This window comes from Lepidochelys kempii, chromosome 5 (genome assembly GCF_965140285.1).
Source record: "Lepidochelys kempii isolate rLepKem1 chromosome 5, rLepKem1.hap1, whole genome shotgun sequence".
Classification (NCBI taxonomy): domain Eukaryota; kingdom Metazoa; phylum Chordata; order Testudines; family Cheloniidae; genus Lepidochelys; species Lepidochelys kempii.
Window position 1 is genome coordinate 83,735,541 of NC_136384.1, and position 10,740 is coordinate 83,746,280.

At 37.7% G+C, this 10,740-nt stretch overlaps 1 protein-coding gene across 1 annotated transcript in view; it reads left to right on the forward strand.

Moving 5' to 3' along the window:
* CDC42SE2 (CDC42 small effector 2) overlaps positions 1 to 3,120 on the forward strand; it is a 117,465-nt gene extending 114,345 nt beyond the window's left edge. The window contains exons 4-5 of the mRNA XM_073344880.1: positions 388 to 505; positions 1,062 to 3,120. Coding sequence (XP_073200981.1) covers positions 388 to 486 — 99 coding nt within the window. The 3' untranslated portion in view covers positions 487 to 505; positions 1,062 to 3,120. The remainder of the gene's footprint in view (positions 1 to 387; positions 506 to 1,061) is intronic.
* The last annotated feature ends 7,620 nt before the right edge of the window (positions 3,121 to 10,740 follow it).

The following is a 10,740-nucleotide window of genomic DNA, read 5'->3' on the forward strand; positions in this document are numbered from 1 at the left end:
AACTACAGTATTGTTAACTTCATTCTTGCACAGCAAAGAATCCCTGCCTAATTCTAATCTGAAGCCAAATTTTTATCTTGATATACTGAAGCACTTGGATTAGAATTTGATTAGTTTTCTTGAGACTAATCAAGACTGGTTGATGAAAGACTGAATCAGCCAGTTTCCTTATGGACCAAGAAAAAAGAAATAATGAATACCAGTTCTTCCTTCATCTCTCTTGCTTGCCTAACTGCAAGATGTGAAAATTCCAGCAAACCTACTTCCAGAAATGTCCTCAAACAAACATAATGCTGCTGTAACAGGGAGAGGGCACTTTAAAAAGCACCAGTTCACGTTTGATCTGCCTTATCATTTGCTATCACCATTCCTTTTCTGTTTCTATAGGTGAGTTCAATTCAGAACCAAATGCAGTCCAAGGGAGGCTATGGAGGTGGCATGTCTGCAAATGTTCAGATGCAACTTGTAGATACAAAAGCAGGATAACCTTGGGGAAACATTCCCAGTGAGTATTACAGTCCTTCCAATGTTGTGTTACACAGTCTAGTATAGCCTTTCTATCACTGATAGAGAATGCTAAAGGAGAACATCCTACAATGTAACCTAAACAATTCTCTATAAATAAATCTACCCTTATGATGCATTATTTTAAGCATGTATCTGGGTAGTGGGCTCCATACAAGGAAAATATTTATATAACCACATACTTTGTATTCTATGCTGAACGATATGTTTAATAATTCAGTATGGATTATAAAAATGTTTGTTTAAACTGAATTTACACCCATCTATCAAGATGTTACTGTAGGGAGTTGGGGTTCTTTGTACATTGGATGTCTTAGCAGGAGATGCAGGTTGCATACTAAATTTCAGTACAACTCTGAGTTGTATAATTAAATAGCACATTTAAGAGGAATGTTGCAGGAGTGCTGCATACTTAAATAAACATAATATGAAGGCTATTAAACAAATTAATGTTATATAGTGTTTAGAAAGCTGTCATGATCATATTTTCAAAAGTCTTGCTTTTGTTTAACTTCCATTTTCTCTTTGTTTCACAGGTTCTTGTGAATTTCTGTATCTTCTTTCCTGTGTTCCCCCTTTTGCCCTGGTGACTGCTTTCTGTGCTCATGACAAGAGAGAAGTGATGGCTCATTGTTCACCCCTTGTGATTATTCCAGTGAAAGTTGCTGTTCTGCTCTGATGATGTCATTTGTCAGACTGGTCCTACCGTGCCTTTCAGTGGCATGCACACATTTGGCCTCTGTCAAAACCATGGACATATAGCTGTTTAGGGTTTGGGGAGTTTTTGTTTGTTTGTTTGTCGCTTTCCTTTTTTTACATTTTTCAATATTAAGCAAATTAATGCTCCAGTTTTAGCTTGGTCATCTCTTTCTTTTCTTCCTGAAAGTGCTAATGCCCAGCATTCTTCTTTTGCTGGGCCTCTTAATTTCCCCCTCCCCTGCTGTAATTTAGAAGGGAGTGAGTTTCTATTAATGTTTTTAATCTGTCCTTGTTTATAAATGTTTTTGAAAGGTCTGGGACCTGCAAGCACAATGATCATTTCATACATTTGAAAATCAGCAGAGTAGATGTCCGCATGCTTTGTGAAGTTGCTTTGTATGGTGGCCTGTTTGGTGCCAGAAAAAAAATGTTTGTCGCTGCGGACTGATGATACTGTTGCTGATTAAAAGTTTAGCTGTGGCACTGGCTCATGGCAGGCTCTGAAGGAGGACTTGTAACTTAGCTGCTTCAGAGTCATGTCTTAAGTTGTCAACCAACTGGTCTTGAAATAATAAAGAGTGAGCTTGCATTCATAAGGCATTTTGTTGTAAATGTTTAGTATATTTATTTTGAAAGAGCTGACCTCAAGATTGTAAACCAGTGTAGTACCGTATCTAAGTGTTGTGGTAGACCTTTTTGTCTGTTTAAAAAAGCATCATCATGTTTGGCTGCTTTCTTTTTCATTTTCCTTTTTAAATTTTGCTTAATTTTTAGGCTATATGGTCATTTCCAGTAGCAGCATGTCAAACTGCCTGCAATATTAGCTGAAGTTTAGTTGACCTCTCTAAGTAGTTGGCAGTTTCTGTGTACTAAATATTTAGGGGCCATGTAAGTTGCTAAGAGCAACATACTGATCTGGCAGAACAGATGCCAGGGAAAACAACATACAGGGTGACTTTTTACTATCTCAGTAAGAAGCCTTTTGCTCAGGTTCCAAAGCATGTTCCTCTTTCACATGTTGTGAAAATTGTATTTTAATATTGCACTGTTCTCAGATTTTTCTGTAAATGGTCCTTTCCTTTTTTTCCTTCCTTGTTGGTGATATGAAACAGAAGTCAACAGTTTGAATCCTAACTGACTTCAAAAAATTATGTTAAAAATCATCCTCAACTACATTCAACATTTTAACTAGCAAACTGGGCATAACTGAGCCTAATCAGATGAAAGCTAAAAAATATATACATAAAAACATAAATGCGATACACTTAACAATTATAGTTCTCTCCTTTCTAGCCCCTCTCCTAATTTCCATTTCCATTTTGTGTTGAAACAGACCCCAGATTGGTATAAACACATACACATCTGCTTTTTTTCCTGGTACTAAACAAAAAGTCATATTCACACAGATATACTGGACATTGAGGCCATTGACTCTCTTCAGGAGTAGTAAAGTTGTAATCCAATGGTAGACGTTAATTATCTGGTTGGATAGCTCTGGTAAACTTGGATAGTCTTCACTGATGCAGGTACTGATTCATAATGACACAGGATTGAGATACGTTCAGTTGTCTAGTGTGCATAAATACACAACAACACGGTGATTTGGGGTCAGCATTTCAAATGCTTCTTTATCAATGGGCCTTTAAATACTCTAGGGTTACAAAATGATTTTTACTTTTTGTCATCACTCTGCGAATTAATTTTAGTGAGCAGGTTTACCTTGCACTTGTCAAATGTCTTCAGCTCAGTAGCCAGAAAAAAAATTGACATATTTTTATAACGAACATACTTTTTTTGTACATTGTGTTCATTCTTGAATAAAGTCAGTTCAGTGTTGACTTGTAGATATTAAAAGGAAAGTATTGACTTTGATTCAATAAATGTTTTCTTTCAGTTGCTGGTTTACCTTTTTCTTTTTCAGAAATAATATAACAGTAATACTTACATTAGAAAAACACTTGTGTGCTTTAGACAATTTCATGGTTAGACTATCTGAGTATCAACCCTTTTACTATAACAGAGAAGGCTAGTACTGTTCAGGTTTAATATTTCTGATTTCTCATGCCATGTCACCTTTTTTTGCTAAATGGAGTTTTGACCCTTATTTTATAATGAATTTTATTCCAGTAATAGGTCTGCTTGGGATCTGCTGAAAACTCTGGGTGCAAAAGTGGTTTTGCCGTTCCAGACATTGATCCATTACTGTTCACTTCTCCTTACTAATACAAACAGCAGAGCCAACCACTTGCTTTTGGATGCCTTTTGAAGCTTGGACACCTCCCTCTTCTATGCTTCCCAGTTTTTCCTCTGCCTTCCCTAAAGACGTAAAGGGACCAATACGCTCTGAAGGCAGATGCTGAGGCCTGTCTGTGAAGGAATCGGCTGACTGTACCAGCTCTCCTCCGCCTTGCTTCTGTTCCCCTCCCACCCTACCCCCATCACCTAACCCACACAGAGAGGAGGATGGGACTGCCACATGAGCATTCATACTAGAAAGTTGTAGCTGCTTTCCTGCCCCTAGCACAGAGTTGGGACAATTATGAATTGTTCTCTTTAGAGCAGGTAAGTTGCTGATGATGCCCTCCTGCACTTTCTAACAGGCCCTCTTGAGCCTGGACTAATGGCCCTCCTGAACAAAGTCTAGAAAGAGGGGAAGACGGAATCTGAATTCCACAAACATAACAGTAATTTAAAGTGGTGTCGTGATCTTGATGTTTAACGCAGGAAATTGTTCTAAACACCAACTATGCAAGAGCAAATCAGGGATTTACATAGATCTGTTCATATCTGTGCATGTAAACAAATGCACTTTTAGAAATATGGGACATAGTTGTCAGTCTTATGGGACTGCTGGACAGATCCCAACAATTAAAATTGGTGACAGGAAGTGCAATCATGAGAATTTTTATGTATTAATTGAATTTCTGCATTTCCAGAAACCAAAAATGGTATCTCTCAAGCAGGGATTGCTGTCCATGTGGCCGCAGCTATGCTTATTTTGAGGCACTAGCTCAAGTAGACCTAGTGTTTGTATGTCTGCCTGAGTTGGAATTCTCACCTCCCAGATACTGTGTAAGCATACCTGAGGGCATTTCTATAGCTCCCATTCCCAGAGTGTCAAAAAGCTAAAAAGCCACATTCACCCCTGGGCCAGATTAATCAAAAAAAAAAAAAAAATCCTAGCCCCATTGAAGTCAATGGGAATTTTGCCATTGACCTCAGTGGGTGCCAGGATTTCTCCTATTGTATAGACTTTTAAAAAAAACCAAACCCAAAATGTTACTGAAACTCCAAGCCTGGTAAAATTGATAAATAATTAATGGATTAATAACTTCAATACAGGAAGTGTGGAAGAAATACTACAAACTGGATTTTATTAAGCTTACATTTTTACACATCAAATACTTCTCAGTTGTGTATTTATGAAGTACCAGTCTTTCATTCCTACCAGTATGACCAATTGAATCCAAGCAAATAGAATCAAGGGACAGGAGCCTCTGGGAGCAAACGGTATGATGAGGAACACAGCAGGTTTCAAAAGAGAGGGGATGTCCAACGTGAGATTTTGTTCTAATGAAAATTTGGAGAAAGATAAGCCTGAGCAAAGACAGAAGGTGTGGAGGTGGTGTGAGAATTGGGCTCCTTGAATTTGAGTAGTGATTAGAGACTGGGGTGTGAGGGAGACCAGCAAACTGGTGGGAGAATTAGTGGGTAGAGAGTGGATGAGGCAGTTCCGGAATTGAAATGTTCTAAGGTGGGATTGAAGCATGATTGGAGCTGTCTCGGCTAATCCAAAGAACAGAATGAAGGGGCGTTTAGTGGGAGAAGGGAAACAAGCATATAGTGAGGATCCAGTAACACAGGAGAATTCTTTAAAAATGGAATTCCTAGTAATGTTTTCTCTTACCAAGTGGTGCCTGGTTCTTAATCCAAAAAGCAAAAACCTACACACTTCGCAAACAACTTGGTGCAAACACTTAGTGATATGAAGATGTCACCTTTCACACAATCTGGGTTCAAGGTTCCAGTGATTTGAGCCTTATGGCCAAAATTTTTGAACACGGGGAGCTTTAAGTTAAAGAGTTAAAATCCATATGTAGGCATCTAGATAAGTAGCCTGATTTTTAGAGTCACTGAGTATAGACAACACTTATGGAAATCTGTATAAGTAGAGGATGATCAGTACCTTTGAAAATCAAGCTACTTATCTAGATGCCTCTGTACAAAAGAGTTGAACTTTAGGCACCTGGATTTGAATATTTTGGTCTAGGTATAATTTTCAGGTTTTTCAAAGGACCTTTCAAAAAATGTTTTAAAAGTAACATTAGATGCATCTTTCTTGAGGCAGCTTAAATATATTTATTAATATTCTCTTTATACCTTTTAAAACTGGATACATTACATACACAAACATAGGGGGAGAAGAGAATATAGAGAAATTTTTCAAAGGTCTAAAAAAAGTATATTAGCAGAGGTTGACTTCTAACAAAAGTGGAGCACAGCTGTACTCATTATGGCCCTGATCCTGCACCACAGAAGTCCATGGGAATTTTGCCATTGACTTCTGTGGGAGCAGGATCAGTCCCTCTTTGTGCGGATACTTGGGAGAGGACTGTAAAGACAAGAGGTTGCATAATGAGGGGGTGGTCTCTAAAAAAGGTTTCACTCTAGGTCCCTTAAGCCAGTTGTAAAATTTTACAGTTGTCATATCATTGTAGTGATCAGCAGATAAAATTATATTTAAACATAAAACACACTAATTTGCACATCCCTCAAGAAGTTGTCTGTGCTGTCATATGTTCCCTGGTGGCCACGTAAATAACCAAGTTAACTGCTTATTTTAGTCAAAGTAATAGGAATAGCTATGATTGAAATAAGAGAGAGGCTCTGAATTACTAGATATATTTTAATAAAACCCAGAAAGAAAAAGAGCAACAGCAAAGACCCACTAAAATATCCAAAAGGATCAAAGCCTAACGCTTGCCTGAAAAGGGGGATTTTTTGGTACTACTTAAACTGGGGTGTGAAGGGAACTGCTTTTACTTGGTCTCTTCACAAAGGTCATCTCACTCTTAATGAAGACTGTTTAGATGTTTAGCACAGGATCTAAACACCATTTTAAAAGAAATCAAACAGTCTGACAGGCCCATTCCATTTTTGAAACGGGAAAGCATTACATTTTAGCTCTGTAATATGTATCACAAAATAAGTCAGAAATGCAGCTGGGAGAACCATATAAAACTATTTTAATTTTATAAACAAAAGGCTTGTTTCTAAGCCTTGTTATGGTTGCTATGTGACAAAAACATATGGAACCATCACATAGTTTATAAAACCCAATCACTTAAAAGCAAGAAAATTAATAATTAAGGAAATTCATAAATCTTACACTGAGTACATAATAAACATAAACCCATTATTCTTTCCCAGTACAAAGACACACAGCTTTCATCATGACACATTTTGTTATCTTGATTCCAGGATCTAAGTATTTTCTTTTAGGGATAAAATAAATGGGACATTTATGTAATTCATTAACAGCATTTTTAATAGGACTTATAATTGCTGTTTTGTGACAAAATTATTTGTTAATAGAAAAAGTATATAAAATTGATTCCTGTTGCAATTACTTATGTATGTTGACTTGGATTGAGACTAATCAATGTGTTTATGAATGTAGTATTCCCACCCACAAGCAGTCAGAATCACAAGACATGCCCCCCAAACATATAAGATTAGGTTAAAAATTGGGAGATCTATTTATTTATTTTTTAAATTGCCTTCTGATTCGGAGTCCATAGGTTGTCACATTTTTCAAGTTTTCTCCACAATCATAAGGGCCTAGAAACTTACTTAGTCTCACATGCCCTGACTCCAGAAGCTGGAGCTTTAAGGAAAACACTTAAATATCCCAGGATTTGTGATACAGTTGCAAGAACTGGCAACACTGTATGTGTAAACAGAGAAGAACTTTGTTGCTTTTTCAGAAGAGGTTTGTGTTAGGCTTATATTTTGAGATTTTTCATGAAAGAATAATATTCTCTTTGTCCTGGATGAAAATCATGTGCACGTGTCTTATGTGGTCAGTGTAACATTTATGGATTTCCATAATTATTCATTTCCTTGGTTTTTCAGCGGTTGGGTTTTGTAAATTTGTCATAGTTAAGTACATTACTGTTTCTTAGCAACGTTAACTGGTTATTGAAACATTCTTCTTTAAGGAATTTCCCAGAGATTTTTTTAAAACATCCTCCATCACCCAGCCATTAGGAGGTATACTGGTAATGAACTCCTGTACTGTGCACCTTAGAAAATAAACAAGCTGAGACACACCTGGCAAGATATGCACATTTATTATGCAGCTAAGTTACCTGCTTTCACTCCAAGTATTAGTAAAAAAACAGTTTTGGGAGGAAAACTGCAATGAGTTAAATGTCAGAGCCGGGTCTCTGGGTTACACAGGAAATACCTAGCCCACTAGTGCCTTCCACTCAAGTCCCTGAAACTCTCTCTCTCTCTCTCGATACTCCATTTGAAAAATATGGCTATACTGGTGCTTCACATTTTTCATCTGTAGATATCAAAGTGCTTTAGAAGGGTGCGTAAGCGTTCTTAGGTCAGTTAGTCAAAGTATGAAGTATTGAAGCACTGTTCTGAGACATCAGTACTAGTGCTTCAGAGATCAGAGGGCTGCTCCCAGCTTTGACACAAACTTCCTGATGGTGCCTGTCATCTGGAAAACAGGTAATGAGACTGCCCTTCTGGAGTGGTGTGAGGTCTCACTAATGAAGGGTTATCATATTCAGATATTTACTAAGGCTCTTCAATAGAAAAGTTGGGCCTAAAACTCAGAACTAGTAGCTGTTCCCCTAGGTCAAAGAGACATTTTGCAGGGGCTGCAGGAGGAAGTGGTCATTTTGCAGGATTCTTGAGTTTCGGTTCAAATTTGGAAAATTCCCCAGGCTGGTTTTGGAGGTCAATGACAAGAGGCTTCTCTGTTGCCATGTCACTTTCTCAATCAGCTCAACCAAAGGAATATGGTGTCTAGTTTTCATGTAAAGGCAATTTCTTAAACATTCTATTATTCCTGACCTTGAAAACTGCCTCTTTCAATGTCAACATCTTGTCCATGTTTCAGATTTTGTGCTATAAAGTGATTTCATTGGACAGATACAGGGACACACCGAAATGAAAATTTGCAAAAATCTCAGAAGGAGCCATTTTAAAGTCTTGATCTCAAAGTACTTGCTCAGTTTACTCAAAATCTTCAGAACACAAAGTAGATTTTTTTGTTTTGTTTTTGAGTTATAAATGGAATCAAAGTCACAATAGGACACTGGTTACAGCCATAGGGCCTGATTCAGCAAAGCACTTAAACATATGAACAAATCCATATTCGGCAAAGCACTTAAGAATGAAGGTGAGTAATAACTTGTTTCAGAGGGAGTCGTGTCAAGCCATCTTGGACTAGAAAGATGGCAGTTGCACCATGAGTGCTTGGGGGTTGAGGAGCTGCTGAGCACGGTTAAATGAGGGTGTTCCAGAAGTACTAATTATGACACACATGCATCCCAGGGCAGGAAATAATTCAAATTTAATTTTTGTCCCCCAATAATAATCTGGGCACTGGAACAACAGTAAGTGAATTTGATACGGTCACTTAAACTCATTAAAGTGTTTTGGTGGTGATAAGCAGATATAGCTAAATAAAGCAGAATTTTGCATGTCCTGGATTCTCAGAAGATGATGTATTTAGTTTCACTATTTTTGTGGAGCGATCCAAAGTATATTGCAGTTACATGAATATTGGATAACATTGTTTGTCAAATAACATTTGATGAATAATGCATCACTTGCTGGCTATATTACTTGACTGATATTATTCAGTCAGCATACAGTGGCTTGAATAATGCAACATTTTAAATAATATATTCAACAAATAATGGCATTATGCATAAATTATTTGTTTAATAGTATTTTCCTCCCTCTAATTGCAATATACAAGCGTGATATTTCACTAGGAGGGTAGTGAAGCCCTGGAATGGGTTACCTAGGGAGGTGGTGGAATCTCCATTCTTAGAGATTTTTAAGGCCCGGCTTGACAAAGCCTTGGCTGGGATGATTTAGTGGGTGTTGGTCCTGCTTTGAGCAGGAGATTGGACTAGATGACCTCCTGAGGTCTCTTCCAACACTAATATTCTATGATTTCATGATGAGGACCATGATTGTGGATCCATGCATAGGAACTGTCATACTGGATCAGACCCAAAATTCATCTAGTTCAGTGTCCTGTCTTAGACAGTGGCTAGTACCAGATGCTTCAGTAGTAGTAGGCAGATGTGATACTCTGCCCCACCCCACATTAGGTCTCTTTCTGGTGTCTGATAATAAACCCTAAAGCATGAGGTTTAATATCCCTTCCAAAATTTGTATAATTAATTATGATGACTTTTGATATTCTTAATATCAGTATAAATGTCCAATTCCTTGGTTAAAGTCACATCTATTCTTAACCCCCTTTCACTTTTTTCCCAAAAAAGCAGATGATAAAATCTTTTGTCCTAAAAATTCTCCAGCCATATCTCTAGGTAGATGTTATATACAGTTACCCAAACCAACTTTTAATTTCTGGGCTCAAATATTTACCATATTTCTCATGTTCTGAACTGTCTAATTTTTGGAGCACTCATAATTCAAAAGAAGCTTTGTTAAAAGAGCTCTAAGTTCGTAAAGCACATAATCCTTCCAAAGACCTGCTTTTCAGTGATACAGAAAAGAGGCATATTGCAACCTCTAATGCAAACTGGGAGGAATATGTGCCAGGTACTCCAGCAACAAACAAATATACCTCATTTGCTTTGTGAAGAAGCACAGGTGAACCAGCAGCTGCAACAGAAAAGTACAGTCTCCATCAGAGTCTGCAGAGAACTGGCTCTCCATGGCTGTACATCTGCAGCAGTGAACAGGATATGCATCGCAGTCTTCAGGTGAGAATTTGAGCTTGTGGCCCCAACTCACCACTTCCTATCCTGTTTGATATGTCCCTTTTTCCCTGTGAAATCCATGCTGTAGGAGTAAAGAAGAAGCACTCCCATAGGAAACACAATTATTGTCACTTACAAGAAGGCTAGACAGTCAGAGGGTTGTAAGAACCGAAGATATTCGTGAACCTTTTTCTAAAATCTGTAAATTGCTTGTTGACTTGTTTTACATTTCAAATTTCTTGAAAGGAAAAAAAAGATAGAGGAAAATTAGCTGGTACGAAGCATTTCAAGAGGAGGACACTGAGGAAGAGTAAATAGGGATACTATGGCTCCAGCAATCAAGCTTTCTGGGTAACAGCCAATGTTGACTGACAAATCTTAACGGCCAGCTTTCAAAGGGTTAACCATGCTAAACACAGCTACTCAGATGATGATGAATTTACCCTCTAGCAATAATTAACCTAAAATACCTTCTCTGAGGTGCAAATACATTTTGCATTTGTGTGTCATAGCAGGAAGTGGCAGCTGGCTG